The sequence below is a fragment of the Lissotriton helveticus genome, chromosome 3_2, assembly GCF_964261635.1.
Source record: "Lissotriton helveticus chromosome 3_2, aLisHel1.1, whole genome shotgun sequence".
Lineage (NCBI taxonomy): Eukaryota > Metazoa > Chordata > Amphibia > Caudata > Salamandridae > Lissotriton > Lissotriton helveticus.
In genome coordinates, this window is record NC_136062.1 from 389,050,861 (window position 1) to 389,069,071 (window position 18,211).

The 18,211-nt window shown below is 46.3% G+C and overlaps 1 protein-coding gene across 22 annotated transcripts in view; it reads left to right on the forward strand.

The window, feature by feature from the left end:
- PPFIA1 (PPFI scaffold protein A1) overlaps nt 1-18,211 on the forward strand; it is an 807,831-nt gene that overhangs the window by 649,373 nt on the left and 140,247 nt on the right. For all 22 annotated transcript variants that reach the window (XM_078684274.1, XM_078684276.1, XM_078684283.1 and 19 more), the window contains one exon: nt 11,762-11,830. In XM_078684274.1, coding sequence (XP_078540400.1) covers nt 11,762-11,830 — 69 coding nt within the window. The remainder of the gene's footprint in view (nt 1-11,761; nt 11,831-18,211) is intronic.

Sequence of the window (18,211 nt, forward strand, 5' to 3'; positions counted from 1 at the left end):
CACTGGGCCAGGGACAGACTAATTTGCATATAGCCAGGTTCTGAGCTGGGATGGGGCAGTGAGATAAATAACGGTGATGGATCAAGCCCTGATCTTTGGACTGGGTAAGAGTGGTCTGCTTAATTCAGACACTCTGTTCATCACCACCCCCCTTTTCTGAATCGGCTTTCAGCATGTGACTTTTTTTTTTTTAAATATCTTTTTAATAAATGCACATAAAAGAAATCATAAAACATACAATAAATACACTGGGTTACTTCTCACACGCATATCATACACTTAAATCCTTCTGGTCAAGAAAAATACAACAGAATTAACAACATGTGGGTTCAGGGGTCCTCCGGAGTTACTGGATCATCTGATTCGGCGGGGGGAGCGCATATATCGCCCCTATATGTATTCCAGGGCCCCCAGATCTTGCCCCATTTCTTGGGTCTCCCCCTGGCCACATACACCGCCCGCTCTCTAAACATACACCAATCCAATCTTCCATCCATTTTCCAACAGTGAGCCGCTGATTCGCCCCCAACAATTGAGCGATATTATGCTTGGCAATACTGCGCGCCAACGTGGCCCATACCTTCCCATGAGACGAAAGGTCAGTTGGGTCCCAGACATTCAGGAGGCACCGCCGCGCCTCCAGCTCAAAGCTCACTCCCCATACCTCACGCACCTTGGCATGAATAGCAGACCAGTACTCCCGAATGAGAGCACAGTCCCCAACATATGAAGAAATACAGCATATGACATTTTTTTAAAATTTTACAGTAGATTTGGGTTACAGGGCTCCTTTCTATGATGATTTGATTTGTTTTTCTGTTTCTACTACACCTGTGATGGGTTGAGCTAGGCTAACTCTATGATACTTTCCTTGCAGTGCGCTATTTTGCTCATCCCTACAAACAGTAGGCTTTTTCAGGCGTTTACAGTCAAGTGGTCCAATAAGTTTAGTTTTAATTTTTATTATGATAATTTTTCTACCAATGACAACCCCAATTTTGTCTCCCTTTTTGGTTTTATTGGAGAGCTGGAACTTAGTTACCTAGTTTAGATATTGGCCTGAATATAATTATCACTCCATTACAAATTTATATTTCCAATAGCTTTAACTTTTACAAAAGCGAGACCTATTGCATTGCAAATGCTTGTTTAAATATAACTTTTTATAGGTAATTAAATAGGTTACTTAAATGGTCTTTAAGCAGCATTGCTTTCTTATGGGACAAAAGGCTGTTGTTGCATACAGTTATTTGCGTACAGTTTCTAGTAGTCTACCTCGGGACTTAGAGTTGCAGGGGTCAAGTCCCAAAGTACCACCAGCAGTTACTCATTACCTGCCCTGGGGCGTCCGGGTGCAGAGGTGCTACGCCATTAGGAAGAAGGCGGAAGTGGGCATAATCCTGAGACAGAGAGCCTAATTCTGCCAAAACTAAGATGGTGGTATTCTAAAAGTCGTGTTCACATCAGGTAGCCAACTTTAGAGGTGGTGCTAGCCTGAGAGGAGAACACACCTCTTGAATAGCTAATTTTCCCACCTGTCCTGGTGCCAAATGGGCCCGGGGTAAGGTGTGGCATTTCCCATGACTAGGGAAGCTTTAGCTCGCATATAAAAGGCGGCAGAGGCCTTTGAAGCCTCCTGCCTTGATATGCTAAACACTGAGTTATCCTGCTTGGAGGAGGTGACAAAACCTCTGGCTAGAGCAGGTATTGTTTCTGCCTTTGGAGAGAGCAGGCTTTCATCTGCAGGGTGTCAGAAACCTGCATGGGGGGGCAGGCTGATCTAATAAAGTCGGCCTTTGCGCTAGTGGTCAGTAGGTTTTCAGGGGCACCTCGGAGGTGCCCACTGGATGTATGTGTTAATAAATCTGTCACTGGAATCAGTTTGGGTTTATTAATACAAGATGTTTAATACCAAACATATCTTGTTTCAGTGAAGCCATAGTGTAGCTGGGGATCTCGTAAATACCAGCATCAAGCACATGTACTTCAAATAGCTTCCCTGTCCACTTTTAATATCTAGGAATCGACTTATCCATCACAGGGCCATATCTCCCCATGCAGAAATGTCCACACATGCAGTATAGTGCACACTGCCCTAGGGCTGTAAGGTGACTTACCTATATTGCATGCAGTGTCTGTTGGCAAGGCACACAGGAGGTATGCCATGCCGTGTCTTTACCTTTCTCTGCACCATGGCACAGAGCCTGTAATGGCAGTTTGTATGTGGGTGGGTGGCACAATTCATGCTGCAGCTCTTCGGGACTCTCTTTGGGGTATCATTTAATAGGGTCTTAGGGGGGTGGTTCTAAAGGTATTGCCAATTGGGGGAACAACTGTACAGTTTTAGGGAAAGCGATTTGGTACTGGGGACCTGGATTGCAGGTACCCAATGCACTGCTATCAAAATTGCAAGAATTACCAGGCAAAGAGTGGGGGTGACCATGTCAAAAAGGGGTACTTTCCTACACATCATTACGGATTTCACAGTACTGTCTCTAACATGGGTATGACAGTAAAACAAATCCTATTAAAACTGATTCTGTCAAAGTGCTCCAGCATCAATATTGTTTTGCTGACATGTTCTAATGGGATCGAGATAACATTAGAGATTCTTTGATGGCAAGATCATGTCACAATTTAGTAATGCTGAAAGAAAACTCAAAAGTAAACATATTGTAATTATTTTAAGTCTGCTGTATTTCAGTTTTAATCTAGTGCCATGAAAAGAGACTCATGTCAGACTATTGAAATTAAGCAACATGTTGATAAATACAGAATACAATTCAATTAATTCTTAAACTCGGTTCATAATACAAACCATAAAAGCACATACAATACAACATTTAAAAGTTTACAAAGATGTTTAAAACACAGAAAAATCAAAAAAGGAGACGAATGAAGTCATAGCACATGCAGAAAGCACATATTGAAAAAGCTGAACAATCAGCTCAATGTTTAACAAAAATAAGTCCTAAATATTTATTAACCAAAGTGCATAGTGCGAACTAAATAGTAAAGGCCACGCCTCAAAGCGAGAGCAACCAGCGTAGCACTACGTTACCATACAGTGCTCTAAAGGAGCACAGCACCGACCTCACTATAAGGCTCACAATGGCATCAGGTCAACTGCAGCGATAGTAGCCAAATGGATATCATCAGCTACATATGGAAGCCCTAATTCCTCATGGACAGCCCATGTAGGTGACCTGGAGAAATGTCAAGAATATGCCTTCAGGCTTTGTTCTCCTCGTCTACCTTAAACACCGCAAACCAGCCATAAGTTACAACCGGGAGGCACTTTCTGTTATAGATGTCAAAAATAGTGCGAACTGAAAAAGGTAGCCAACCATGTTACAGAACCTGAGTCTCCTATGTGAGAAGTTGGCCTGATGTGCAGTGTTCACTATTCTAGTGATCACTATGTATCAGTCCAAACAACCCTTATTGATGATTGGTTGTAAGTCAACCTTATAGACCAGCTATCCTAGTAGCATGGATACGAGCAGTCTAAGGCTAAGACTCTAGAGGGCGTGTTAAGCCAGCTGTTTTACCATCACATTACCCCTTGAACACCCAGTGAAAGGACACCACACAGGTGTTATGAAAATAAACAATGTATTTATTAGAATCACAACAACCCTGTACTCTTTATGAGGACAGGGTGCTAAGCACACAACAAAACTCTTACGAAAATACTTAAAGTTAGCACGTTATACACAAATGCCCGAGGGGCACGAAAAACCATATATTCTAAAAGTGGAATGCGAAATTACTAGCAGGTAAGTACAGTACTAATAGGCTTTGGAATCGCTAGGACTTGACTAGGGAATCGTTAGATTACTTCTAGGAGACCTAGGGGACTCGGGTGCAGAGTGTGCACTCTCACGCGGGATGCGGGACAAAGTCTATGGAGGCTAGTAAAGGCAAAGTTAGTGTTTACGGGCGAACCCGACCTGGTAGGGAGAAAACGACAGTGGATCCTGACCCTTGGATAGTGAGGCTATGCTGGGACACCGAAGTGCCGAAGTTACCTAGCCCAGGGGCTGCAGCTGCATAGGTCTGAAAAGACGTCGGGGATCTCGTTGCCGGACCAGGAGCCTGGAAGGAAGAAGTTGCTGGCAGGCGACCAGTGAAGAAAAGTTCGATGGATCCAAGCCTGGATCAGGGAAGAAGAAAACCTGAAAGCAGAGGGGACCAAGTTCTTGAATCACTAGCCAGTGATTAAGTGGGCACCAGGATGGCACCGGGCGAAGTCACCGCAGTCAGGTGAGTGGGCGCTGCTGGGCTCTGCAGTCTCTCGGACCAGGAGGCGTTGTCGGCGACCAGGATGGAGGTGCGAGCTGTCCCACGAAGGTTCTTGCTGTCGACGTCGCTGGACCCAGGATTGGGCAACAAGTCTTGGCATATGCAAGGCCCACGCGGTGGACCTAAAATGGCGTCTTGGGCGGACCAGGAGGGTCCAGGGTACTTCTCCGATGGAGGGAAGCAAGGGCCAGTCTGGAGTAACCAGACCAGCAGCAGACATGTCGTCGGGCGTCGTCAGGAAGGCCACAAGCCAGCGGGCTAGTAGCCAAACAACGCGGTGAGCAGCAAAAAGCAGAAGGGCCCCACGCAGATCGTGGAGATGCTGGGGGGCTGCTCTTCGGTGCTGGAGCTGCTCAGGGTGGGGGCTTCTCGGACCCCAAAGCACTCACCAGGAATTCACTCGGCGGGCTTGCTGAAAAGAAGTCGTGCAGTCTTGAAGATGGCCGGTCCCTCGAGGTCTCGTCACACCCACGAATCTCAGCGTGACTGATGATGTAGGTAGAGGTCAGAGGTGCCAGGGAAGCCGGTTCTCGTCGAGCTGGGCAGTCGGATTCCGGAGGAAGGACGTGCAGCAGACCGCAGTGTTCTTAAGATGGTGCCTGCGGATGCAGGGTGACTACTCCTTAGTCACAAGGGAGAAATCTTAGGAAGAAGTCTTGAGTTCCTTTCGTGGAAAGTAGTTTCAGGATTCAAAGATGATCTGATTTGGAAGGGGGCCAGTCTCTACCTTTATCTGGGAAAAGGGGGCTGGCACGCGACTAAGTCCTGCCCTAAGGGTGGGACCAGGAGGGGGGTGGTTACACCCACTTCCTTGGCGGGCTTTTCCCCAGCACAGGGTCTGGAGTGTCCCTGGAACTGGTTCCAGCCAGCCTATGCACAGTGAGCACCGGGGTGCCACGTGCAGTCACCTTCCTCTAAAGCCCTGCCTACCTACAATACACAAAACCCTGTCTGGGACGGTGCTGGCACCGCCCCTGGCAGGAAACCCTTTGTCCTTATCTCCTGCTCTGGGAGGACTCCCAGCAGCAGGAGGGCAGACTTGTGTCTCGGTGGCAGCATCCATTTTGTGGATGCTAAGGCTCTGTCTGACTTTTAACCGGGTTATAGGTTACATGCATGTCGTGTCCCTCTAGAAGGGTGGAATGCTAACCCCGTCGCCAGAATTGGCGAGGGGTTAGTATTCCAATTCGTATGACACCTTACTCGACATGTTTTGATAAAGCGATACCAGAGTTGGCATTTAACCGCGAGGATTATAATGCACTTAAGAGTATATGGTATGCGATATCATGGAAACGGCTAAGGGATAGATCCCGAAAGCCGCAGACAGGCTCAGCTCATGCCAGAGCACCATCTCACACGATTCCAAGCACTCTGCCTTCAGGATTGTTAAGGCCTGCCATAGGAGTGACTGATAGGAGATCTGTGTGTCCATTTTAGGGTTAGATATAGGTATACTATATCTAAAGCAAAGGGTGAGTACACCACCTTGCCCCAGCTGTCGTGCAGCCAGTTGTGTCAGATTTGGATGGCCAGCCAGGGGTGGCATAATACATGCTGCAGCCCCTGGTAGGCCCTGGGTACACCTATGCCCTGAGTACCTAAGGTACACTGTACAGGGACTGATAAGGTGGCTCAGTATCCAATTTAGATATGTACCTAAGGTACATGGAATCCATTTTACAGAGAGAGCAGTGGGCCTGAGGTCCTGAATAGCAGGGCCTCAGGTCAACTAAGTCAGAAAACCAGCAAAACACCAGGCAAAAAGTTGGGGGCAACCATAGTCAGGGATCTACCTTCCTACACCTCTGTTTCAGGCAAGGGCCCTAAGTTCCCTGGTAGTCAAAAGTTACTCCACGATAGTAAAATTCATGAGTTCTATCAATAAAGGTTCCCTGGAGTGCAAGGCTACGCAGCTTGAGGTTTTTGGGGTCACATGCCGTTACAAAGGTTTTGGTCGAATTCGCACTAGAGCTGAGGCCATCCATAAAGCTGCCAAAAGTATTTAGCAATTGCTGAAGGCCATAGTGTGTTCTAGACAATAGTATGGCATTATCAGTATAAAGAAGGACAGAACACTCCGCGCATTCATGCTTGGCATATCCTCCCCTTTGCAAAAGAGAGTAGAATCCAGACCATTAATATACAGGAGGAACAGGATTGTCAAAAAAACGCAAAGCTAGCTGTACCTCTCGGTCCAGGTTGAAGCTCTCACTGCATTCACTGTTTGGCTCAAATCTAACGGAGGTGTTTAAATCTACCAGAAGGGCTCTTAAATAAGACACCAAGCTAAAATCCAGCCCCTTTGATTGTAGCACTTCCCAAAGTTTGGACCTGACAAATGCTATCGAAAGCACAGGTCAGGTCGATAAAATCTGAAAAAACAGACCCACTTCTCACTATGGTATATTTGGTAATCAGCAGATATAGGTTGTGGCACTGTTGTTGGGTACCCAATCCGAATATAAAACCATATTTGACGTCAGAAATGATGCAGTGATCAATAGACTAAGATTTTTCTATTAAGATCAACTCTGCCAATAACTTTAACAAAAGGATCAAGTAATGAGCTAGGTGTGCAACAGCTTGGGAAAGCCCTGTTACCTATTTTGAAGACTTGTACAATGATTGCTGGACACCATGACCCAGGAATGCCACTCTAACATGCAACATTGGTATAGTTAGTTATAGCAGGTGCCCACAGGTTCACCTCCAGTTTAAAGAGGTCCATGGAAACCCCATCGGGCCCGGAACTTTATGTATAAGACTTTCACTGCCTCCGCTACTTCGTCCACATGTAAATTCTATGCCTAGTGGAAAGAAAGATGGATTAGAATCATGGTTTCCACTAGCGGTATCAACTGAATGGTACACATCCCTACATGATCGACATAGGCACCTGTACTGATATTAACACAAACCAAGTTGGAATCAGTTTTTAGGGCTTTGTTGTTCTTGACTGTGTGCCAAAACAAGCCAGTGTTTCTAGCCCTACAAGAATTGAACAAGGAGGTCCAAGCCTCCTCCCTTTATTTGGCCTTATTTCGGCAAATGACTAGCTTATAAAATCAGATCCCTAGGAGCGTCCTTCAAAACTCTATATGGACATCTCGGGCCTCTCCACAGGCCTTATTAAATCAAGAATGGATTGGCCACTTATCACAAACTAAAGGTTAAAAAAACGAAGATATATTGGTGTTTCCTAGAATTACAAAAAGTTACAATAAAATCCATGCTATATTTAGGATCATCAGTCTGTCTCAGGCAGTCATAAAATAAACTCAAATGGTCGGCCCAAAGCATACGCTGTACATCCTTCAAATTGAAGGATATCCACAATAGCCGGATGTCCATCACTCCTCTGGAGGACGTTGGTACCTACTACAACAATGACCCTGGGATGATACAATGGGCACGTTAGTGTGATAGAAAGAGGGTTGTGGTCAATGAAGATACTGGGGAAGATTTATGAAAAAAGTGCACGCAATACTATATTATTATAATAAGATGGGGCATTAAGGAGTTTGGGGCGAGGGGGGGGCAGAGGGAATGAAGATAGGAAGAGGAGTAAGGCAGTTAGGACCGGGAGGGAGCCGTTTGATAGGCCACAACTACCCCAGGGAGGAGATGGGCTGGACTGGGAGGGATCGGGTAAGGTGGGCCAGCAGTTGCGAGACGTCGTAGTAGTCTTTTACCCTCACTGCCCGGTATGAGAAAGGGAGAGAAGGAAGTTTGGAGAGTGGCGAAGAAAAGAAAGGTGCGGCTCACAAATCGCGATTTATTTCAATATTGAATGTTTTTCATAAGCAGCGCAACACGCCACCTTCATCTTTTAGCAAGGGACAGGACAGCGGCATGTAACGCTGCTTACTGAAACCATATAATATTGAAAAAGATTATTTTGGCGAGCGGCGCCGAAGAAAAGAAAGGTGCGACTCGCTAAACTCTATGTTCAAGGCATATGAGCAGCAAAATTCATACTACTGCAGAGATCACCATCTGGTGTTGGGCTCGGATGCTTGCACCTTGTTGTCTTGGAAGAAGTCTTTTGTAGTCACAAGATAGATGACTCTTCCCTTGGGTGATAGTGCGCATGGGCATCGACTCCATCCTCAGAATGTTTTTTTCTGCCATCTGGTTCGGATGTAATTTGCTGCGCTTCAGGTCGACGTCGGACGGTTCCTCTTTGACGCGCAAAAACTCTCACCGCTCGACGGTATAGTTTCGATTTCTATTCTCTCAAAATGCGTATCCAGTTTCGAAGACATTTTCGAGTCCGGTCGTCGACGTGGGTGGGCCGATCGATGCCAGCCTATGGAAAGGACTCCGTTAAAAAAATGCAAGTGGGGGCTAAATTCCCACACACACATCTCCATGAGGTCTGCAACCTTTGTGTCTCCCCAGAACACGAGAGTCGACACTGCCAGGCCTATGACACTTTCAGGTCCAAGAAGACTCTACGTGATCGCCGGGCTCGACGACACAAAATGTCTAAGTCAGCCGTTCCGGCACTGGAGAACATCTACGAGGCAGGTTCCAATGATCCAGACACAGTATACGAACAACACAACATCTCCGAAGCCGTGGAATCGGATTCAGAAGACTGGATGATTACTCCAGGTCAAAGGAGCGCAAGTACAGACGTCGACTCCTCTGCCCATAAAAAACAAAAGGCTCTGGTAACACCTTCACCTTTTGGTCTTGGTCAGCACCGAGAGAGAACTTCAGAGGCCCCTCCCCCGGGCCCGGCTCCGAAGCATCCAAAGCCTACTGGCAGCTCGGGATCGAGCCAGCCACAACATGGTGCCGAAAAACCATAGTCGACACCGAAGCATAATCCCAAGGTCCTTTTGGCACCAGAAACTTCGGCGCCCAAACCAAAGGTACTGGACTCTTCGGCACAGAAGAAACCTTCGGATCTGAAAAAACAAACTAAACCTTTGGGGTTGAAAACTCCACCTTGGCAAAAGGACACAAAAACACCTCCTAAGGCTAAAGAAGACAGGCTAAAACACCACTCTGAGCCGAGGTTCGCGGCACTGAAAAAAGACGACCGATCCAAAGAACTTTTCCATTCAGATCCACCACATCCCAGGCAAAAAACAATCCATATTGACCCCATTACTGGACATGTCCCCTCCGTACTACTTAAAAAGAGTATATGATACTGCAGGAACTCCTGAGAAACCCTCCAAGAAAAAAAGACTCATCCACCTCATCTATGAGGCCTTTCTCTCCACTTCCACAGACTCTAAACACTATACTTTCTCCAGCACACTTTCCAGTGCCTGATTTTTCACCACAAGGGGAGGATGGCGATATAGGATGTGAAGATGACATACACTCACCACATAATACAGATACTGATGATGACACCCACAGTTTCCGACCTCAGGACCCTTGAGACAATTATAATGTCCCAGATGTACCCGAGCCAGATTCATATCCCTTCAGACCATCCCCTCCAGACGATAGTATAGGGCTTAAGCAACTAATAAATAGAGCTGCACCATACCATGGGGTCCAATTACATTCAGACCCTGTAGAGGAGGATTTTTACTAGACATTTACTCAGCCTCAAAAGACAACAAACACTCTCCCTATGCTCAAAGGGACGATTAAACATGCGATATGGATGAACTGGTCAGGCAGATTTGCTTGTGCTTTTCCGCCACTCCCGCTAGTAATACGCAAGTTCAGGCAACAGTCTTTCAAAAAGATCCTAGTAGCTCCCACATGGGACTGCACTGCAACTACACTGCAACGGATACAGGTGGCCACCGCTAGGGGAGAGACTGCTGTACAGTCTATGCAATTGTATGAATTCTGCAGCTCATATCCCTCGAACAGAAAATGCTACTTACCAGTAAGCATCTGTTCTTGGCATGTAGGGCTGCAGAGATACATACTCCCACCCGCCTCCCCGGAACCTGTATCTGTTCCAGTATTATCTTAATTAGATATATTCACATGGACATCTCTTCTGTTTCTTACTAACTCCATCATTTCCCTTCATGGCGAAAAACAATCTGAGGATGGAGTCGATGCCCATGCGCACTATCACCCAAGGGAGGAGTTGCCTATCTTGTGTCTACAAAAGACTACTTCCAAGACAACAACAAGGTGCAAGCATCCGAGCCGAACACCAGGTGCCAATCTATGCAGTAGTATGAATCTCTGCTGCTCTACAGATACATACTGGCAAGTAGCATTTTACTTTTTCAATATTGTAACTTTTTTGTCAGCAGCGAAGCACACCGACTTAATCTTTGAGAATGGCGCAGAAAGAAGAGAAAGAAAGGCATGGCCACCATTGTTAAAGATGAAGGTAGCTGACCGGGGGCACGAGTGTGGCGTGCCATGCTGCTTATTGCAAGCATATAATATTGAAAAAATAGAGTTTTGCAAATTGCACTGTACAAAAGAAAGGCGCAACCGCCATTGTTAAAGATGAAGGCGTGCCTCGCTGCTTAAAATTAGGTTTGTGCAGGGTGTAAGCGGGAGAGATTGTTGTGCCTGCAACCGCAGCTAGGTGAAAGTCATTAATAAAATAGTGCTCACAGACTGTACATAAAACATACTGAGTTACAACACGTTGCATGGGCAGTCCTCATGGGAGATTACAATTGGAGAAAAGGTAGTACTAAGGAAGGACTACTTAGCCTGTTCACGAATCAAGACACCATTTACAAAGGATAGTAAGAGGAGCTAATTAAAAAGATTGGCTAAAAATAGGCAGAGCTTCCAGTCCATACCTGAATACAGCATGTCTCGAAGAAACTGCGCAAGCGCTGACTAGGCAAGACCTAAAAAGTACTTACTTCATAACACAGTTCTTGGTATCAAAATGTACATAAAAATATGACTTTTTCTAATTTGGTCTCTGATTTGTTCTTGAGTGTGTGTCTCATTTATTGCCTCTGTGAATACAACAAATGCTTAGCACGACATGCTTATAAGCTTTACTGCTAGTGCACACTACCACAAAAGAGATCATTTGAGTTATCATATGTGGATCTCTAGGCCAACTGTGTTGTGCCTGGATTATTTAAACAATGTACCTCGTTTTGGTCCCCTATATAAAGCGCCATCATCCTACATAGTGTAGGCATAAGTTAGTGCAAAGTGAATGTTTTCAAACTTAGAAATAGCCAACAAACTTCTGAATATAGCAACACCGAAGGCAGTTCTTTTCTCTGTACTCTCTCCTTTACTCTGTGCTTAGATTAGGACTATTGGGAATCCAATGTGGTGTTTTAAAGGGTTTTTTTGTGTCTGAAATGCAGACTTTTTCCACTCTGTGCTTTACTACCTCTATCATAAATTTAACTGAATGCTGAAGGGGCAGTATTATTAGGTATATTACTTTTTATCAGTTTGATGTTTTAAAAGTTGATCGCCAATTACATGTATATTTATGTCTACGTGTTCATTTCAATTCTTTTTCTTTATATAGGCCCGTGCTGTGCTGGAAAGAGAATTTAACAACATTCTTCTAATAGGAACAGATAGAAGATATGATGATGTAAGTAGACCTCCTTAATCAACATATAGATGACCAATTGTTATATTTAAAGTGTATATTTAAGAAAAGAAAAAGGATGCTTTTTTTTTTTTTTTAAATCGTTACAGATAAAACACTGCATTTCTTATTCTTTGAATATTTTGCTCTGCTAGTTATCTTTGAAAATAAGTTGTCTTTCACAGGGACTACTAAATAGTTTATTTTTTATTCTAGCTGTCTTTTGTGAATATATGTGAAACTAAGTGGACCCTCTAATTACAAATGTCCATTACCAACACATAAAATAGAATATTTCCCCATAGATTTCGGATGGCCTGCTGTTTTTGGAATTAATTGGCATTGCTGTGATCCAACAGAGTAACATGTAAGCTGCAGTTTGAAGGTCCAGCCACAATATTCAAATATCTTCATTCACTCCTTAATGTTGGTTGAAGGTGGAACTTCATTGTGGAATTCTGGAAGGAAGGAAACTTGATCAAGATCAAAACAATCCATCACATGTTTAAATTAAATTGTAAAAATGATTACTTAGCCCTAGAAGCATTGGCAAAACCAATAGGTAGTGCTCGCCTCTGATGCTTGGGGGCAGAACTATGTGCCTACTTAATATTTTTTTTTTGTGGCCATTTTGGAATTCTTTTTTTTGAGTCAGAAGGAAAAACATTGAAAAAACATCTGCTGTGCATGTTAAATGCATGGGCTGCCATCTTCTAATGGTTTCGAAAAGGGTCAAAGATGGCCACCCATTGATGGCAGATGAGGAAGAGGTTTAGGGGATTTATAAAAAATAAATTTAAACCTGGGGTAAGTGGTTTGTATAAATAGAAAAAAATAAAAACAATGGAGAGAAACTAAGGCGTTTGCCGTGAGGCTATAAAGTTGGCATGAGAGTATCCTAAGGGGAATGGAAGACGGGGAAATGATTCTTTGAAAAAAGGGAGGGAGCTGCTGGTCTCTAAGGAAGTTCTTAAGAGACATTCATTACCCACTTTTGGTCTCTTCAGCAAATCAGCTTAAAGCTCAACACTTTTCGTGTTTGACTTTTTTGCCATTCAGAAATGCATTTCCTAATTCTACCCTCTCTACTCACTCAGCCATGGAGAAATCAGACATCCAAATACCACAGAACTCAACCTATCGATTTGGCTCCTGTAGTCCTAGAGTTTACTTATTCACAATTACCACCAAACTGTATTCTTAGAGGCTAGAAAGCCTACTACTAGAGGATGTTATGCTGCTAAATGGAAACGGTTTGCTGTTTATTGTAATAACAGCCATATTGTTGTTGTGATTCTGCACATACACAGAACTATGCACAGGAACTCTGTGTATAGGGGTTGTACCTTTCTACCACCTTAGTACCCAAAATCCCAAAACTGACTATAGCGTCTCATTCGTTCTCCTACATAATAACGAAGCTACAAATAATACAACCCAGAAACCAACATTCCCGACTCTCTCAGGAATTGCGGTAGCAAGACATATTCACTCACTCGTACTTGTCCTCAATAAGAATGGTCAGAGTCACAGGTAAGTTCAAATGTTTATTTTAACTATCGTGCTCTATAATGCAGTATATGAGCCACTACCAGCAGCAATATGCATAAACCTAAAACAGTTAGCATTGTTACATTTCCATAAAATATAAAGGGGGATGTCATCATACACAGACAGGGCAAAAAGGACTATAAAGCCTAACCACCCTCTTCTTGGTAAGTTGAAGTTTATCATATAAAGGAAGATCTCAGGGCTTTGTCATCAGACCCCATACCTGGGTGCCTAGATGGAAGTTTTACATCATAGGAAAAGCATAGCTCTTCTCCATGGAAAGGTCCCTCTCCAAGCGTGTCTTTGAACAACTAGCATCCCGTAATATCAAAGCACGTGTTTCCAGCAGTGCAGCTGTATTAGCATGTTTTGTCTAGGTGCTAAGGACTGACCAGAACAGTATAACGAGGGGCATTGTTTATCGACCTTGCACAATGTGTTCAGACTAAACTCCAGAAATAGGCAGAGAATGCAAAAAGCAGACAGTTCTCATGTGAAAGGCACAAACAGAGTCTTGCAAAATAAAGTAATGTAGTAGCATGCGCAAAAGCAGCATCATGGCAGCAGAGCTCATGCCAACGTAGCAATGTCGACAATGACACGAACGGCCATATAACACCCTCCCCTTGGGAAGGTTGTAGCATTCAGACAAAGGACCATAACAGAGGGAAAAAAAAAAGAATTTGTGTGACTTTTAAAATGTTGTAGTTGCAAGGAAAACGTGATTAAGAAGGAGTTGGAAAATCCATTAAGGTACGTGAACTTAAGAATGCAATTCGTTCCAAAAGGTCATCCCTATATTTAGTAGAAAAAAGGGATGCCATCCAATCTAGTAGGCCGAAGGAACACACGTGCTCCTCGTAATCCGATGCTTCCAAGAGCATTTCCGGGCAACTTGCGCGATATGCAATAAACCTCCATTGCAAGAGGTACTGTGCAGCCGCACAGATATTCCACTCAGCCAAGACTCCAAGTTCAGCTGCATGCGCCATACGGCCATTCCCATAACAGGCCTGCTCATGGGTCACTAAGAGAACCATTAACTGGACACAATCCGGGTCTGAACATGACGTATTGGAGAGGCATAAATCCAAAGTCCAATAAAAGGGGCATCGCTGACAGTAGAACGCTTGTTGTACATAAGTGAAACTGCAAAGCGAACAGTTAGTCCATAACTCACGCTAAGTGTTGCTAATGTCAAGCATCCAAAAGGTTGTTGCATTCGGTCATGGTACAGTTGCAGTTTGCCTGGCCTGTGCATTACTACAAGATGAGCAGCCATTTCTTAGCAGGAGCAGAAGGATCAGGATTCCACCAGCAAGCGCCAGAAATAAAGGGAACCCTACGAAGATGCTAGAAACAATTGAATGAATAAAACCCGGTATTACTCCAAATATCATCTGTCACAACAAGGCCGGATCCCACAAGTTTAAAAAAAAAATTAGCACGCCCTATGGTATCACACTCATTAAATATTTGATGTATAAGCTCCCCAAAGTGAAGTGGGAGATTCGTAATCAGAAGTGACTGAATCTCACTGGACGTTTTAGCTGCCTGCAATTCGAAGGCTCTCGAGCCATAGTGAGAGGCACTTCTTGTTAAAACAGTAGCGCATTGAGTCTGCTTAATTTGTTGAAATCAGTTTTCAAAGTCGGAATGGAAGGCGAAATGGAACTATCTACGTTCCTATGCTGGGGTGGAAAAAGCACATTGCTACAACAAGTAACTCGTTGTGAAACTGTTACTATATACGAGATTCCAGCAGGTAAACCACAGCAGTCGTGGTTATTCAAAATTAGATGAATGCCTTTAGTAAGCAATGTAAAAGCGGGCGTTATTGCTGGGAAAGGAGGTTCTGTAAAAAAAGAAGCAAGATTAGGCGTGGATACATTACAAGCGCTGTGCAACTACCCTTGTGTTTACAAACTAGGGAAAGTCCGACTGTGGAATTCAAGTCCTCTGTTAGGAAAACCTCCTTATCCTCCTGTTGACCTCTGTAATAGAAAGGTAGGGTCCATAAATCATGGAGAAATGCACTTCGCAGGGGTTCAAAACGGCCAATTGGGAAATATTTTATGCAAGATTTGGGAGAGAGATAACCCCATGAACAACTACGGAGAACGACAAGTGTTCTCATTGCTCTATGTGTAATAGCGTGTATGTAGCACCTTTCATGGACATAAATCTCTATCAGTTAGAATAAATGGCAAAAACAATGCAGAAGCGTTCAAATAATACCAAGGAACTTTTCCCATTTTTAAAGTCTTTAACGTCCATGCAAATTGCATTACTAATCATAATTGATTTTGATCATGATATAACACATCATTCTGAACAATATCAATACCAAGAGGTACGAGCAGTACGGTAAAAAGATCTTCTCGTCCCTTAGTTTGGGACTGCGGTCCTCCAATACCGCATGCCTCTTGGGCCGCTAAACCCACTCTCTGTGAGATACGGTTGCGGAAGTGCTGCCAGAGTGTCCGTTGGAGGTACGGGCCAAACTCGGCCAAGCCCTTGTGGAGGGCCGGGATGCAGCCAAATATTCTATCCGGTGTGGGCTGGATAGCACCGACTCACTAGGTAGAGCGATGGCAACGACGGTGGCGGTCAGACGCCACGCCTGGTTGAGGTCCGCCAACTTTTCGGCCGATGTCCAAAACACACTGATGGACATGCCGTTTGATGGCCGTCGCCTCTTTGGCGACAAGGCAGACCATGCGCTTGAGCGCTTTAAGGACTCCAGGGCTATGGCCAAGTCCTTGGGCCTCTCGGCCCCACGCCAGCAATCGGCTGCCTTTCACTCCTTTCGTGTCCACGGAAGGGGTGTACCCACACGTGCTGCCAGCCACGCTCCGCAAGGTAATACCCAACGCGGTGGCGGCCGTGGCAACCGCCGTCCCGGCGGTCGGGGACAACGGCGAGGTCAGTCCACACCTTCCCCCGCAGCATCCGCCTCAAAATCCTCCTAGTCCGTGCTTTCAGGCCCATGTGACGCCAGTGAGGGGCAGGGTTCGCCATCACCACCTCCACTGGCGCACTGTCACTTCGGACAGGTGGGTGCTGCAGATCGTCCGAAGGGTCTACTCCCTCCCCTTCGAGGCGACTCCTCCAGCCATGCCACCGCAGAACCACCGTGTATCGGGGGATCATTTGCGACTTCTGCAGGAGGAAGTTACGGCCCTCTTGGCCAAGGGGGCCATCGAGCGTGCTCCTGGGCCAGAAGTAGGGGGTGGTTGCTACTCCCACTACTTTCAGGTACCCAAGAAGGGCAAAGGGGGCATACGCCCTCTCTTGGACCTACGGAACGTCAACGGCTTCCTCCGGAAGGAGAAGTTCAAAATGCTGACACTGGCTCAGGTCCTAGCTGCCCTGGACCCAGGAGACTGGATGGTAGCGTTGGACTTGCAGGACGCTTATTTCCACATCCCTGTCCTGCCGGCCATCCGGCACTACCTGCGGTTCACGGTTGGCCATGAGCACTTTCAGTATACCGTGCTCCCCTTCAGCCTTACCAGCGCCCCACGGGTGTTCACAAAGGTGATGGCGGTGGTCGCAGCTCATCTGCACAGGTTAGGGGTTTCAGTCTTCCCCTATCTCGACGACTGGTTGTTGAAGGCGGTCTCGCCCCAGACAGTCGTCAGCCACCTCCAGACTACGGCAGATCTCCTGCACCGGCTGGGGTTCTCCATCAATGTGCCAAAGTCACACCTGTGCCCCTCTCAGAAGCTCCTCTTCATCGGAGCGGTTCTCGACTCGGCGCGGTTTCGGGTTTATCCACCCGATCAGCGGGTCCGGGATATTCAGGCTCTGATTCCCATTTTGCAGCCATTATCCCGGGTCTCGGTCAGGTTGACGCTGCGGCTTCTGGGGCTGATGGCCTCCTGCATCTTACTGGTGCATTACGCCAGGTGGCGGATGCGGGCTCTGCAGTGGGACCTGAAGTTTCAGTGGGCCCAACATCAGGGCAACCTATCCGACCACGTCCTGATCTCGGAGGGCACTGCTAGACAGCTGCAGACACGAACCGCGATTGGGTCAGCGGCAGATCCCTCTCCCTTCCCCCAACCGGAGCACGTAGTTGTGACGGACGCGTCCCTCCAGGGCTGGGGAGGCCACATGGGAGAGGCGGAGATGAGAGGCCTCTGGTCTCCGGCGGAGGCCCAGCTCCACATCAACCTGTTGGAGTTACGGGCGATTCGTCTAGCACTGAAGGCAATCCTCCCCTCTGTCCGGGGGAGTGTAGTGCAGGTGTTCACGGACAACACCACCGCCATGTGGTACTACAACAAACAGGGCGGCGTGGGGTCGTGGACCCTTTGCCAGGAGGCTCTGCGCCTCTGGCAATGGCTGGAACGCCAGGGCGTGACCCTGGTGGCTCAACACCTGGCAGGTTCTCTGAACGCCGGGGCGGACAAGCTCAGCCGTTGGTGCATGATGGATCACGAATGGCGTCTGAACTCGGACGTGGCGCAAGGCCTCTTTCAGCAATGGGGAGAGCCTTGGTTAGATCTATTCGCCACGAAGAGAACGCGCAATGTCATCAGTTCTGCGCGTTGGAATTTCCAAGGCGGCACTCGCTCGGAGACGCTTTTCGTCGCGAGTGGAGTTGCGGTCTATTGTACGCCTTTCCGCCTATACCACTTCTGCCCAGAGTGCTGAAGATCAGGCGCGACCGGGCCCAAGTCATCCTTGTGGCTCCGGACTGGGCTTGAAGGTACTGGTATCCCGAGCTACTCAGTATGTCAGTCGATCCCCCGGTTCGTCTGCCTCTTCAGGAGGACCTTCTGTCGCAGCAGCAGGGGACGGTCCTCCACCCGAACCTGTCCAGTC